This window comes from Colobus angolensis, unplaced genomic scaffold, assembly GCF_000951035.1.
Source record: "Colobus angolensis palliatus isolate OR3802 unplaced genomic scaffold, Cang.pa_1.0 Scaffold19, whole genome shotgun sequence".
NCBI classification, from domain to species: Eukaryota; Metazoa; Chordata; class Mammalia; order Primates; family Cercopithecidae; genus Colobus; species Colobus angolensis.
This window is the reverse complement of record NW_012115043.1, coordinates 12,856,790-12,873,163: the sequence shown is the minus strand read 5'-3', so window position 1 is coordinate 12,873,163 and position 16,374 is coordinate 12,856,790. Positions and strand designations below refer to the sequence as shown.

Here is a 16,374-nt window from a genome sequence, read left to right as displayed (position 1 = left end):
TTTTTGTATTTTTAGTAGAGACGGGGTTTCACTATGTTGGCCAGACTGGTCTCGAACTCTTGGCCTCGTGATCCACCTACCTAGGACTCTCAAAATGCTGACATTACAGGCGTGAGCCACTGCGCCTGGCCCTTGACAGAATTTAATACCCATTTGTAATACAAACTCTGAGCATATTAGGAATAGAAGGGAATTTCCTCAGCCTCATAAAGGATATAAGCGGCAAACTCAAGGTTGACACCACACGTACTGATGGTGAAAGCCCGAATACTTTCTTTCTAGAATTGGGAACTGTGCAAGAATGTCTGCCCTCGCCACTTCTTTTGACACTGTATTGGAGATAGCAGCCAATGCAGTAAGGCAAGGGGGAGAAAAAGCATTGAAATTAACAAGGAACATATAATGCTGCCTTCATTCCCAGAAGACATGATCGTATACATGGAAAACCCTAAGTCATCTAAAGTAAAGCTACTAGAATTAATAAGTAAATTCTGCAAAGTCACTGGATAGAAGGATCAATACACAAAAAATTGTATTTGTATGTACCAGCAACGAATAATGAAAAATGTGTAAGAAGAGTCCTGGTGAGCTTTGTGCTCATGCGCGGAGAGATAAGGTGTCTTGGGGGCCCTCGCCTGAAAGAGTGAGCCAAGGACATGGTCATACAGTGTACTACAAAAGGTGCCTTGTACCTTGTCCAAGGACACAGAGCTGGTGGGAGGCAGAGCTGCAATTTGCTCCAGAGCCTTCGTGCTGTAGGACAGGCTGCGGAAGGAGCTGCAGGACTGAGGAACAGAAGCCGCGGAGGGGGCCCAGCAAGGAGGGGCAGAGCCGGGACTTGACTCCGTGGGATTCCACGAGACAGGCACTCTTTCCTCACCGCCCGAGTGAGCGCCGCTCCTCACAGAGACCTCTTTGCCCCCTGGGCCACGCGGGGCAGGCGCTGCCATCCAGGAGGCCCCATGGAGCTGGTGGTGCCGGTGAAGCAGGAGGCCGAGGGCCTGGCGCCGGGCTCCTCTTGGCACCGCTTCCGCCGCTTCCACCTGAGCGACGCACCAGGCCCCCACGAGGCGCTGGGGCTGCTCCGCGCCCTGTGCTGGGACCGGCTGCGGCCCGAGGTGCACACCAAGGAGCAGGTCCTGGAGCCGCTGGTGCTGGAGCAGTTCCTGAGCGCGCTGCCCGCTGACACGCAGGCCTGGGTGTGCAGCGGGGAGGAGGCGGTGGCCCTGTTGGAGTTGTTCTGGGTGAGCCTGACGGGGCTACGACGGAGGAGGGGAGGAGGCAGGGGAGCGGGAAAGCCACGAGGAAGCCGAGGGAAGACCGCCGCTTAGCCCCCGAAAACCAGGGTGACCCATGGTGGGGAGGCCACGGTGCAGCGCAGAGGGACAGTCCATGTGGGGTTCCATCCAACACCAGCTGCAAGTCGGTAGGGCCCCCAAGACCTTGGCATACTTGAGAGTTCTCTAGAAGGATTCGGGCATGTTCACAGTCACGCTTATCACAGAGAAGGACGAGCTGGAAGCAGCCGGGAAGAGGGCCTGGAAGGCTCCACGGAGGCTAGTTATCAGCTGTCCTCTCCCCTCACTCCTCCCGGCTCGCAGGGAGTGTTGCCAGCCAGGGACGCTCCTTAGACCTTGGTGTCCTGGGTTCTTCCTGGGGACTCCTCCCCTCTCTGTGTGGCTGACCTCAGCCTCCAGCCTCCCCAAGCTGAGGGATACCATCTGGCCCAAACTCCACCCCAAATTCATCTTGCTGTGGGCTGGCCTAAGGCCCCCAGGCAGTCAGACCCTCCTCATGCGTGAGGCACCAAGGGCTCAGAGATGACTTCCCAGGGATGGAGGGCAAAAACCAGTCCTCTCTCTGGGCAGGTCTGGATTCTTTTTTTTTCTTTCTTCTTTCTTTTCTTTTTCTTTTCTTTTTTTTTTTTTTTCTTTTTTTTTTTTTTTTTTTCTTTCTTTCTTTCTTTCTTTCTTTCTTTCTTTCTTTCTTTCTTTTTTTTTTTTTTTTTTTTTTTTTTGAGACAGAGTTTCGCTCTTGTTGCCCAGGCTGGAGTGCAATGGTGTGATCTCGACTCACTGCAACCTTTGCCTCCCGGGTTCAAGTGATTCTCCTGCCTCAGCCTCAGGAGTAGCTGAGATTACAGGCGCCCACCACCACGCCCAGCTAACTTTTTGTATTTTTAGTAGAAATGGGGTTTCACCATGTTGGCCAGGCTGGTCTCGAACTCCTGACCTCAGGTGATCCACCTAATCTTGGCCTTCCGAAGTGCTGGGATTACAGGCGTAAGCCATCACTCCCGGCCCCAGGTTTGGATTCTTTACCACACAGCAGGCATGGGCCGACTCACTGTCTGGGGCCCGCCTAGCCCAGCCCAGCCCAGCACCTGTCTTTGTGAAGTCTTGGTGCGCAGCCATACCCATTCAGTTACGTCATCTGTGGCTGACTCTTGCCACCATAACTACGACAGAGAGCCTGAGAAGCTGGAAGCATTTCCTGTCTGGCCCTGTAGGGGAAGCTTGCAGCCTGGCTTACAGTACGCTGCCCAGGGAGGATGTGTAATGTGAACCGCAGACGCCATCTTACGTGTTCTAGTCGCCACGTTAAAAAAGGTGAAAAGAAACAGGTGAATTTAGTTTTGATAACCTACTTCATTGACCCTAATGTCTTCAAAATATTTTCCTTTCAATACGTGACAATCTCATGTGCCAGGAGGCTGCTGTGTGGGGCCTAGGTGATGAGCAGCAGGCAGCCACGCAGAGATCTCTGAGAAGAGTGGTCCAGGCCACGGGAGCAGCCAGTGCAAAGGCCCTGAGGCGCCTCGAGCAGCAAAGGGGCCCATGAATAAGGGAGTGTTAATAGTAAGGCTGGAGTCCCCAGAGGTGGGAGGATGAAGAGTCAGAGCAGTCGGGTGTTCATCATAGGTGTGTACTGAGTGCCTGCTGGGTGCTGGGATGTAGCAGCAGAAAGGGGGCATCTAGGTGAGGCAAAGCGAGCAACAGCCTTCAGTCCATGGCAGCGGGGCATCCTTCCTTTCTTCCAGAGGGAGCAGCTCCTGTCAAGGCTGCCAGTGGCTTCTGCGCCACCCAACCCAGTGGCCTCTGCGCCACCCAACCCAGTGGCCCCGTTCATCTGCCTTTTTTTTGTTTTGAGACGGAATCTCTGTTGCCCAGGCTGGAGTGCAGTGGCGCAATCTCAGCTCACTGCAAGCTCCGCCTCCCGGGTTCCCACCATTCTCCTGCCTCAGCCTCCCGTGTAGCTGGGACTACAGGCACCCACCACCACACCCGGCTAGTTTTTTGTATTTTTAGTAGAGACAGGGTTTCACTGTGTTAGCTAGGATGGTCTCGATCTTCTGATCTTGTGATCCTCCCATCTCGGCCTCCCAAAGTGCTGGGATTACAGGCATGAGCCACCGTGCCTGGCCCTATCTGCCTTCTTATGCAACCTGACCAGCCCCCAAACACTCTCCCTCGTTACTATCTGGGATACAGCTCGCCCCTCCTCTGCTCCCACCTCCCGGCACCTCTGTGCTGACTATGGCTTCTCTATCCTCACCCTCCTTCTGGGTCAGTGTTCCCTAAAGTGGGTTGTAACAAATCACCACAAACCCAGTGGCGTACCAATAACACACGTCTGTTATGGTTCTGGAGGTCGGAAGTCCAAAATGGGTCTCAGAGCCCAAAATCAAGGTGTCTTCAGAACCACATTCCTTCCTGAGGCTCTAGAGGAGAATCCGTTTCCTGCCTTTTCCAGGTCCTAGAGGCTGCCTACATTCCTTGGCTCATGGCCCTTTCTCTGTCCTCAGAGTGCTGCACTCCAACCTCTGCTTCCGTCTCCCTGTCACTCCTCTGACCCTGACCCTCTTTGGTCCTGTGGTCACTTTGTAGGATGCCTGTGATAAGATTGGGCCCATAAGGATAATTTAGGATAGTTTCCCCATGTCAATGCTTAATTCTCTCCCGTCTGCAGAGTCCCTGTTGGCCTGTGAGACAGGTTCTGGGTATCAGGCCACGTGCATCTTTGGGCCAGTATTCTGTCTGCCATAGAGATGAGATGAACACAGGGTGAACTGGATGTGGAGTAGAACTAACATGGAATTGGTCGGCCTCAGGGTTACTCCCTTTCCAGTTTTCATGACTCCTCAGAACAGGAGCCGGCATGGTTGCCATATAGGTAGATTTCAGCCACTATAACCACTCTGACCTCATGCCATCTGTTTCTTTGGCATTAAAATGTTCTTTTAGGAAAAGATGGTAAAAGCACACTTGGTAGTTATTATTGCTTTTAATGTACATATCTTGCAAAATAAAAACAGTCCCTTCCATTTGGGATGCAGTGAGAGTTAGAAAAAAATGTGTAAGACCTATACAATGAAAATTATAACACATTACTGAGAGAGATTAATGAAGGCCTACAGCCTACTGAATGAAGAGAGACGCCAATTATGGGTTGACAGATTCAGTACTCTTTTTTGTTTTGTTTTTTTGGTTTGGGGTTTTGTTTCTTTGTTTTTGTTTGTTTGTTTTGAGACAGAGTCTCGTGCTGTTGCCCAGGCTGGAGTGCAGTGGCGCGATCTCGGCTCCCAACAACCTCCGCCTCCCCGGTTCAAGCAATTTTCCCTGCCTCAGCCTCCTGAGTAGCTGGGAGTACAGGGGGCTGCCACCACGCCTGGCTCATTTTTGAACTTTTACTACAGACGGGGTTTCACCACATTGGCCAGGCTGGTTTGGGTTTTACCACGTTGGCCAGGCTAGTTTCAAACTCCTAACCACAAGTGATGCACCCAACTCAGCCTCCCAGAGTGCTGGGATTACAGGCATGAGCCACCATGCCCGGACAGGAAAATAAATATTTTCAACAAATAATACTGAAAAAATTGGATATCCGTATTAATATGGTTTGGGTCTGTGTCCCCACCAAATCTTATGTGAAATTGTAATCCGCAGAGTTGGCGGTGGGGCCTGGTGGGAGGTGAGTGGATCGTGGGAATGGATCCTTCATGAATGGTGTAACACCATCCTCTTGGTGCTGTTCTTGTGATACATTTCTCACAAGAGGAGGTTGTTTAAAAGTGTGTGGCACCTCCACACTTCGCTCTCTTGCTCTTGCTCTGGCCATGTGGTATGTGCCTGCTTCCCCTTCGCCCTCCGCCATGATTGTAAATTTTCTGAGGCCTCCGCAGAAGCAGAAGCCTCTATGCTTCCTGTACAGCATAGAGGAGAAGCCTCTATGCTTCCTGTACAGCAAAGAAAAGAGGTTTTCTTTATAAACGACCCAGTCTCGGTTATTTTATAGTAATGTGAGAATGTACTGGTACACATACAGATAAAAATGAACCTTAATCCTTAATTTATGCCATACATAAGTTAATTAGAAATGGACTGTTTTTCTTTTTCTTTTTTTTTTTGAGATCTCAGTTTGTTGCCCAGGCCAGATCTCGGTTTTTTTTTTGAGTCTCGGTTTGTTGCCCAGGCTGCAGTGCAGTGGCAAGATCTCGGCTGACTACTGCCTTTGCCTCCTGGGTTCAGGCAATTCTCCTGTCTCAGCCTCCCGAGTATCTGGGACTACAGGTGTGTACCACCACACCCAGCTAATTTTTGTGTTTTTAGTAGACATGGAGTTTCACCATGTTGGATAGGCTGGTCTCAAACTCCTGACCTCAGGTGAGCCACCCGCCTCAGCCTCCCAAAGTGCTGGGATTACAGGTGTGAGCCAGTCTGCCTGGCCCGAAATGGATTTTATGTAAATGTAAGGCTAGTTGCAGTGGCTCATACCTATAATCTCAGCACTTGGGGAGGCTGAGATGGATCACTTAAGGTCAGGAGTTCAAGACCAGCCTGGGCAATATTGGGAGACCCTGTCTTAACAAAATAACCTATAAAAACTAAGACTATAAAAGTTCTAGAAGAAAACATAGGAGAAAAAACTATGTGATCGTGAGGTAGGTGAAGATTTCCTAGATAGGACCCCCCCACACCAAAAGAAAATCCATGAACCTTGAAAGAAAAAAAGTTGATAAACTGAACTTCATCAAAAAAAATTTTTTTAATAGAGTTGCGGGGTCTCACTATGTTGCCCAGGTTGGTCTTGAACTTCTGAGCTCAAGCAGTCCTCCCACATCATCAGCCTCCCGGAGTGCTGGGATTACAGGTGTGAGCCACTGTGTCCAGCCTAACTTCATTGTAATTCTTTTGTTTGTTTGTTTTGTTTTGAGACGGAGTTTCACTCTGTTGCCCAGGCTAGAGTGCAGTGGCACAATCTTGGCTCACTGTAACTCTGCCTCCTGGGTTCAAGTGATTATCCTGCCTCAGCTTCCTGAGTACCTGGGATTACAGGCACCCACCACCATGCCTGGCTAATTTTTTTATTTTAGTAGAGATGGGGTTTTGCCATGTTGGTCAGGCTGGTCTCGAACTCCTCACCTCAAATGATCCACTTGCCTTGGCCTCCCAAAGTGCTGGGGTTACAGGCGTGAGCCACCACACCCAGCCCACTTCATCGAAATTTAAAAATACAATTGAAGATGGCCAGAACCACCATCTTCCAGTAATTCGCCAAAATGATGAACACAAAGAGAAAGAGGAGAGGCACCCAGTATATGTTCAGCCTTTTAGTAAACTTGTTGTTGTTCCTTTGGCCACATATATGCAAATCTATAAGAAAGGTGATATTGTAGACATCAAGGGAATGGGTACTGTTCAAAAAGGAATACCCCACAAATGTTACTATGGCTAAACTGGAGAGTCTACAGTGTGACCCAGCATGCTATTGGCATTGTTGTAAACAAGTTAAGGGCAAGATTCTTGCCAAGAGAATTAATGTGTGTATTGAGCACATTAAGCACTCTAAGAGCCAAAATAGCTTCCTGAAACATGTGAAGGAAAATGATTAGAAAAAGAAAGAAGTCAAAGAGAAAGGTAGCTGGGTTCACCTGAAGCAGCAGCCTCTATCCAGAGAAGCACACTTTGTGAGAACCAATGGGAAGAAGCCTGAGCTGCTGAAACCTCTTCCCTACAAATTCATAGCATAATAGGTGTTTTAAAAAAAATAAAAGACTTCTGCACTGTAAAAAATGTTTCTCTTGGCCAGGCATGGTGGCTCATGCCTGTAATCCCAACACTTTGGGAGGCTGAGGTGAGGGGATCACCTGAAGTCGGGAGTTTGAAAACAGCCTGACCAACATGGAGAAACCCATTGCTACTAAAAATACAAAATTAGCCAGGCACGGTGGTAGGCACCTATAATCCCAGCTACTCGGGAGGCTGAGGCAGGAGAATCGCTTGAACCCAGGAAATGGAGGTTGCAGTGAGCCAAGATCACACCATTGCACTCCAGCCTGGACAACAAGAGTGAAACTCTGTCTCAAAAAAAAAAAAAATTGTCTGTATTGAGTAGAGGGTGCTGTCCTCTCCCCTGTTGGGGGAACCAACCCCCAATATTTCATCTAGGTTCTTTCTATTTTTCCTAAGTGTCAACCAGTCTGAGAAATAAAGAGAAAGAGTACAAAGAGAGGAATTTTACAGCTGGGCCTCCAGGGGTAACATCACATATCAGTAGGTCCGTGATGTTCCCTGAGCCGCAAAACCAGCAAGTTTTTATTAGTGATTTTAAAAGGGGAGGGGGTTTACAAACAGTGAGTAGGTTTGTACCTACTTCAAAGGGCAACAAAGATCACAAGGCAAAGGGCAAAATTAGAATTGCTGATGAGGGTCTATGTCCCACTGTGCACGTATTGTCTTGATAAATATCTTAATAGAAAACAGGGTTCGAGAGCAGAGAACCGGTCTGACCAAAATTTACCAGGCTGGAATTTCCTGATCCTAGGAAGCCTGAGGGTACTGCAGGACACCAGGGAGTATTTCAGTCCTTATCTCAACCACGTAAGACAGACACTCCCAGAGTGGCCGTTTATAGACCTCCCCCAAGGAATGCATTCCTTCCCCAGGGTATTCCTTGCTGGGAAAAGAATTCAGTATTCTGCCCAACTCCGTGGGCAGTAAACCTTATGGTTATTTTCCCTTGTTCTCTGAAAATCGCTGTTACTCTGTTCTTTTCAAGGTACACTGATTTTATATTGTTCAAACACATGTTTTACAATCAATTTGTACAATAGTGGTCCTGAGGTGATATACATTCTCAGTTTACAAAGGTAACAGGATTAAGAGATTAAAGACAGGCATAAGAAATTATAAGAGTATTATTAGGGAAGTGATAAATGTCCATGAAATCTTCACAATTTATGTTCAGAGATTGCAGTAAAGACAGGCATAAGAAATTATAAAGTATTAATTTTGGGAACTGATAAATATCTATGAAATCTTTACAATTTACGTTCTTCTGCCTCGGCTCCAGCCAGTCCCTCCGTTCAGGGTCCCTGACTTCCCGCAACACTCCCTCAAAGAAATATTTAAAGCAAATTTTAGTTGTATACTAATTCAGTGTGTCATGTCTTTACTATTCAGATTTAATGTTATTTCTTGCTGAAAGATGTGAGGTGGCTTATTGTGCAACACATTATTCAACCGGTTAGAAAACAGCCACATACCATTTATGAAATATTTGTACTGGCTTGAAGATAGTCTCTCTAAATCATTGTGAAAGAAATGAAATAATTTACAAAAATGTTAAAATATGGAGTAAAGATTTAAACAAATAATTCATGGCCGGGCATGGCGTCTCACGCCTGTAATCCCAGCACTTTAGGAGGCTGAGGAGGGTGGATCATGAGGTCAGGAGTTTGAGACCAGCCTGACCAACACAGTGAAACCCCATGTCTAATGAAAAATACAAAAAAAAAAGTAGCCAGGCATGGTGTTGCACACCTGTAATCCCAGCTGCTTGGAAGGCCGAGGCAGGAGAATTACTTGAACCCAGGAGGAAGAGGTTGTAGTGAGCTGAGATCGTGCCATTGCTCTCCAGCCCGGCCAACAGTGTGAGATTCCATCTCAAATAATAATAATAATAATAATCCTCAAAGGAAGATATATTAATGGTCAATAAGCACATTAAAAACATGTTCACTATCATTAGTCAGAAGAATATGTACACACATTTGGGCTGGGCATGGTGGCTCATGCCTGTAATCCCAGCACTTTGGGAGGCCGAGGCCGGTGGATCACCTGAGGACAGTAGTTCAAGACCAGTCTGGCCAACATGGTGAAACCCCGTCTGTACTAAAAATACAAAAAATTAGTGGGGCATGGTGGCCGGCACCTGTAATCCCAGCTATTTGGGAGGCTGAGGCAGGAGAATCACTTGAACCTGGGAGGTGGAGGTTGCAGTGAGCCGAGATCATGCCATTGCACTCCAGCCTGGGCAACAAGCTCAAAACTCCAGCTCAAAAACAAAAACAAATAAAACTACATTGAACTATACTGAAATAGTACAGCACACCCACTAACAAAGGGTAGCGTTGAAAAGATTGACAATACCAAGTGTTGGTGCATCTTTGGAGCAATTTGAATCCTTTACATTGCTGATGCACAAAGGTACAACGATTTCAGAAAACTCTTTAGCAGTTTCCTGTAATGTTATATATACACTACCATATATCCAATCCTATCTACCCAAGAGAAATGAAAACGTGTCGATTGGGCACAGTGGCTCACGCCTGTAATCCCAGCACTTTGGGAGGCCGAGGCAGGCAGATCACAAGGTCAGGAGATCAAGACCATCCTGGCTAGCATGATGAAACCCCGTCTGTACTAAAAATACAAAAATTAGCTGGGCGTGGTGGCGGGTGCCTGTAGTCCCAGCTGCTCAGGAGGCTGAGGCAGGAGAATGGCATGAACCCGGGAGGCGGAGCTTGCAGTGAGCCAAGATCATGCCATTGCACTGCAGCCTGGGTGACAGAGCGAGACTCTTGTCTCAAAAAAAAAAAAAAAAAGGAAGAAAACATGTCCACACAAAGACTTGTACACAAATATTCATAGCAGTTTTATTCATAATAGCCAAACATTGTCAACAACCAAATTTCCATCAATAGGTGAATGCACAAAAAATTGTGGTACATCCATACATTGGAAACCTACACAGCAACAAAAAGATGGAATGACTGATACAGCAACATGGCTGAACTGCAGAAACACTGTGCTGAGTGAAAGGAACGAGACACAAAATAAGACATTACTGTATGATCCTGTTTATATGAACTCTAGGAGACAAAGTCTCCAGTGGTAGAAAGCAGGTAAGTGGTTGCCTGGGGCTGGAGATGTGGTTTAGGATGACCGGGAAAGAGCACAAGGAAACTTTTAGTGATGCAAATATTCTTGATCATCATAGTAATAACTTGGCTGTAGACATCTGTCAATGCTCATTAAACTGTACACTTAAAATGTGTGCATATTTGTAAATTTTACTTCAAAATACTTTTGCTTCTATATGCTAGCAATGAACAATTAAAAATTGAAATTCAACAAGTCCATTTATAATAGCATCAAACAAAATACTAGAGGTAGATGTAAAACCTATGCACTGAAAACTAGAATTTGAGTTAACTTTACTTTGGTCATTCTATGTGACCACTTAGAGTTTTTGTGTTTAAATTTTGTGTTTAAACCCAGCAGGCTGGGTGTGGTGGCTCACGCCTATAATCCCAGCACTTTGGGAGCCTGAGGCGGGCGGATCACGAGGTCAAGAGATCGAGACCATCCTGGCCAACATGGTGAAATCCCATCTCTGTTAAAAATATAAAAATTAGCTGGGCATGGTGGCAGGCACCTGTAGTCCCAGCTACTTGGGAGGCTGAGGCAGGAGAATCGCTTGAACCCAGGAGGCGGAGGTTGCAGTGAGCCGAGATGACACCACTGCACTCCAACCTGGGTGACAGAGTGAGACGCCATCTCAAAAAAATAAAAATAGTCAAGCAGATAAAACTTACTTGAAAAAAATAGTTAAACTGTGTGTCAACTGGAAAGTGTAATATTTTTGCTTAGTGAATGAAAATTTTAGTTGATACAAAATGAGACTCTTGATACACTCCTTTCTTTTTTGAGACAGTCTCGCTCTGTTGCCCAGTCTGGAGTGCAGTGGTACGATCTCGGCTCACTACAACCTCTGCCTTCAGGGTTCAAGCAATTCTCTGCCTCAGCCTCCCGAGTAGCTGGGATTATAGGTGCCCGCCACCACACCTGGATAATTTTTGTATTTTTAGTAGAGACAGGGTTTCACCATCTTCGCCAGGCTGATCTTGAACTCCTGACCTCGCAATCCACCCGCCTCAGCCTCCCAAAGTGCTGGGATTACAGGCGTGAGCCACCGTGCCCGGCCTCTTACACTTCTTTCAAAGGTCATTCTCTACTTAGTGGAACAAAAACAAAGTATGGCTTATCTAAATAATACATAATATTAATATTTCACAACTTAAGCAAGGCAGTTTGGCTGTTTTTGTTTTTAAAGAGACAGGGTCTCACTATTTGGTCCAGGCTGGTCTTAAACTAGCCTCAAGTGATCCTCCCACCCCAGCCTCCGAAAGTGCTGAGATTAGAGGCATGAGTCACCACGCCCGGCAAGCAGGATAGTTCTGAAAGCTCTGGACCCAAGTTCCTAAAGCTGATGCAGAGGTCCCCCACTCCCACCCTGGGTGATTCAGCTCTACAGAGGAATTGATCATCATTTAATCAGAAAATTACATTATTCAGAGCATCTCATCCCACTGGCAAAAACACAAGAGTTGATTGCCAACGGCTTGTAAAAAGCATTTGGTTTTTCTTACTCTGAGCTATATCTCTAGAGTGATTGTGAAACCTTGCTGTACATGTGAATCCTGTGGAGGAACTTTTGGGGGTAAAACATGCTGGGACCCCATCCATGAACCTCTGGGGGTGTGGCCCAGGCTCATCACCCGTTAGACCCCAGATTTTGCCCAGTTAGCATCTATGCAAGTTCAATTATCTTTTCTTTTTGAGACAGAGTCTCACTCTGTCACCCAGGTTGGAGTGCAATGGCATGATCTCGGCTCACTGCAACCTCTGCCTCCCGGGTTCAAGTAATTCTCTTGCCTCAGCCTCCTGAGTAGCTGGGACTACAGGTGCCCGCCACCACGCCCAGCTAATTTTTGTATTTTTAGTAGAGATGGGGTTTCACCATGCTGGTCAAGCTGGTCTTGAACTCCTGACCCTCCCGACCTTGTGATCCGCCCACCTCAGCTTCCCAACATTCTGCTGGGATTACAGGCGTAAGCCACGGCACCCATCCAATTATCTGTTTTTATTTTTACTTTTTTTTTTTTTTTGAGACAGATTCTCACTGTCTCCCAGGCTGGAGTGCAGTGGTATGATCTCAGCTCACTGCAACCTCTACCTCCCTGGTTCAAGCAATTCTCCTGCCTCAGTCTCCTGCGTAGCAGCAACTACAGGTGCACACAGCTAAAAATTAGTACATGCCCGGCTAATTTTTGTATTTTTAGCAGAGAAGGGGCTTCACTGTGTTGGCCAAGCTGATCTTGAACTCACAACCTTAGGTGATCCACCTGCCTCGGCCTCCCAAAGTGCTGGGATTACAGGCTTGAGCCACCGCGCCCGGCCTAATTCTCTATTTAATCAGCGACCTTTTACAAATGAGGTTGCCTCTTTTGTCTTAAATCAGGGAACACAAAGTGACTTTGCTAGAACAAAAAAAAACAATGGGCAGAATTTGTTCAGTATTGGACACAAATTTTCCCACTTAAACCCTTACAATAGCCTTGTTCCTACTAGCAAAGCTGACTGTAGTATTCTGGACATACAGATAAATTGCCCATAATTGAACACATCTAGCAAATGGCAAACTGGTTTTTGAGTCCCTATTCATCCACATTCTGAAGCCTATGGTTTCTAGACTAGATGCCCCTGCACGTTGTCCCGGCTGCAAGGGCCTTCCCTGTAGTACCATCTTACCTAGTAAATTTGAGTGTTCTTAGAGTAGTTCAGAGGGAGTGAGCTGTCAACCAGGTGAAGCAAATCCTAGCAGGCTACCTGTCCAGAGGCCCGGGATGGCAGATCCAGTGGAAATAAAGTCATTAAAGAAGCTAACGGGTAATTTGGTAATTTTAGAAAATTAGAGTGTTAGTTCATTGGATCAGAATTCCTTAGAATTTTTAGTCTTATATTACCATGTCCTTGAGGGATGCACCATTTCTTGTCATGGTATCTGACCCATTTCCCCTAAACTCCACCTCCCAAATGCCTGAAATGTGGTGAGGAAATTAATGAATTTATAGTTGGACATCACCAGATTTATTAAGAGAAGGGGAAGGGCATGGTGGCTCACGCCTGTAATCCCAGCACTTTAAGATGCCGAGGAGGCAGATCACTTGAGGTCAGGAGTTCGAGACCAGTCTGGCCAACATTGTGAAACTCCGTCTTTACTAAAAATACAAAAATTAGCCGGGCATGGGGGCAGGCACCTGTAATCCCAGCTACTTGGGAGGCTGAGGCATGAGAATCACTTGAATCTGGGAGGCAGAGGTTGCAGTGAACCAAGATTGTGCCATTGCACTCCAGCCTGGGAGACAGTGAGATACAATCTCAAAAAAAAAAAAGAGAGAGAAGGAAAACTGTCTCTGTCCAAATGAAAGGTTATTGCTTGAACTTTCGATGGGCTCAGTCTCATAAACTGATCAAATTTTTTTTTTTGTTTGAGACGGAGTCTCACTCTGTCATGCAGGCTGGAGTGCAGTGGCGCGATCTTGGCTCACTGCAAGCTCCGCCTCCCGGGTTCACACCATCTCCTGCCTCAGCCTCCTGAATAGCTGGGACTACAGGTGCCCGCCACCACACCCAGCTAATTTTTGTATTTTTAGTACAGACAGGGTTTCACCGTGTTAGCCAGGATGACCTCATGATCTGCCCACCTCAGCCTCCCAAAGTGCTGGGATTACAGGCATGAGCCACCACGCCCGGCCTAACTGATGAAAATTTAACCAGTGAGTAGATTTCATTCTCATTTCCTAACCCTGTTGGCAAATCCAGGTGGGAAACTACATGGTGAGCACAGAGCCAAGATGACTTCATGGCTAATGTTTATGCCTGGGGCAGGCATCTCACCTCAGACAGCATGAATTCCAGGCTGAGAGCTGCTGGTCTGGGCAGCCTGTCCCTAAACAATCCCATTTCTTACTGATGGCTGCACCAACGGGTGGCTTAAGTATTCAATCTTAATTGTGTTTGTTACACCAATGCTACACCAACGTTACACGAACTTCAAGACAAAGCCCAGGCTCCCCCATTCCAACCAGATTGCTCTCCCTAAGTCCCTATTATAAAAATTCTGAATCCTTCACATGGTTATTCCTTCATCCAATATTTTTTGAGTGGCTACTAAGAGCCAGGGGCCAGGGATACAGCAGTGAAAAGAAAAAATAGACGAAAACAGCTGTCCTTCTGGAGCTTACATTCAAGTAGGAAAAAATGGATTATAAATAGATTAGATGGCAAGGAGGGGGAATGCTGAGAAAGGGAGTAAGTGTGGCAAATTTATTTTATTTTGAAATTGAGTCTTGCTCTTGTCACGCAGGCTGGAGTGCAGTGGCGTGATCTTGGCTCACTGCAACCTCCGCCTCCCGGGTTCAAATAATTCTCCTGCCTCAGCCTCCTGAGTAGCTAGGATTACAGGCGCCCACCACGCCTGGCTAATTTTTTTGTAATTTTAGGAGAGACGGAGTTTCACCATGTTGGCCAGGCTGGTCTCGAACTCCTGACCTCAGGTGATCCACCCACCTCTGCCTCCCAAAGTACTGGGATTACAGGCAAGAGCCACTGCGCCCAGCCTGAGTGTGGCAATTTTAAATAAAATCAAAGAAGGCATGGTTGAGAAAATGACATTTTTAGCTAAGAAATGAAGCAATGAGGAAGCAAGCCACATGGCTATCTGAGGGAGAGCATTTCAGATGAAGGAGCACAAGCAAAAGGCTTGAGATGAGATGCTGTGGTCAACACATGGAACCAGGTGAACAAGGAAGAGAGTAGTAGGAAATGAGGTGGCACACTGAATGTATTCTGCAGATGGAGAGACATTAGAGGGCTTGGAGAGGAAGTTGATCTTCTCAGAGATAAACGTTAAGAGGAGTAGAAGACATAGATATTGGTGATTTTGGTACGGAATATGTAGGTGAACATTAACTACATGATACCTGCCCCTTCGGCCTGGCTGGAATGGCTAAGTCAAAAGGAAAGAGAAAGAAAAGACAGAAGCTTATCTGTAGGAAGCACTTAAAGGATTTCAGGAAACAATTTGTTTCAGATAAAAATAAACAGTATTGTTGAATGGTGCATTTTAAGGGATATTATTAATTTTACCTACAGCGCCCTTACTGAGTTGAAGGTGGTGATTAAGTATTTGAGAGGATTAGTTTTTGGGGGTAACTACACATGGTAAATTTGAGGTGTTTGACTGAAATGCTAATTAAGCAGTTATTGGAGGTATTAGAAGAGATTCATCTTTAGGTAGAGAGATGGATTGGATGAGATTCTTTACAAATGCAAAAAATCTGACAAATTTTTTTTTCTTTTTTTTTTTTTTTTCTAGACGGTGTCTCACTCGGCTTACTGCAGTCTCCGCCTCCCAGGTTCAAGCAATTGTCCTGCCTTAGCCTCCCAAGTAGCTGGGATTACAATAAGGATTCAGTATTTGTTAGGACATGTTAAGTATGGAGGAACTGAGTTAAGTGACAATTCAGGCAGAAGGGTTTTAAATGTTTTCATTACTTCATACATTTAAGAGCTTGAAATTTTTTCTATGTAATTCCTAAGCTTTTAATTTTATTTACAATGATTTTTGGCATGTGTAGTTTCTGATGTCAGCATCTTGCCCAGCTTACCAAGACTGGCTACTATCTTTCTTGAATCTTTTTTGCATCATGTGAGCTGCCTATAGCTTCTAACTCATTGATGCCATTGCACTGTGGCGAAACATTTGGATTGTGCATCAAACCACAGGGAATGGCATATTTTCCTCCATTCTCTTGGCTTTGAGGAAACTATCTTCCTTCACGGATCATGAAGTCAGGAGTTCAAGACCAGCCTGGTCAGCATGGTGAAACCCTGTCTCTACTAAAAATACAAAAAATTAGCCGGGCATGGTGGCAGTCACCTGTAATCCCACCTATTTGGGAGGCTGAAGCAGGGGAATTGCTTGAACCCAGGAGGCAGAGGTTGCAATGAGCCAAGACAGCACCACTGCACTCTAGCCTGGGCAACAGAGTGAGATTCCATCTCGACGACAACAACAACAACAACAACAACAAAGTCTCTAAATAGGCCAGATGCAGTGGCTCACACTTGTAATCACAGCACTTTGAGAGGCTGAGGCGGGCAGATCATGATGTCAGGAGTTTGAGACCGGCTTGGCCAACACAGTGAAACCCCAACTCCACTAAAAATACAAAAAATAGCTGGG

The 16,374-nt window shown here is 46.4% G+C and overlaps 1 protein-coding gene across 1 annotated transcript in view; it reads right to left on the bottom strand.

Moving 5' to 3' along the window:
- Nucleotides 1-16,374, bottom strand: part of LOC105510681 — a 25,457-nt gene that overhangs the window by 8,756 nt on the left and 327 nt on the right. Inside the window, exon 2 of the mRNA XM_011940570.1 lies at nt 693-1,259. Coding sequence (XP_011795960.1) covers nt 693-1,259 — 567 coding nt within the window. The remainder of the gene's footprint in view (nt 1-692; nt 1,260-16,374) is intronic.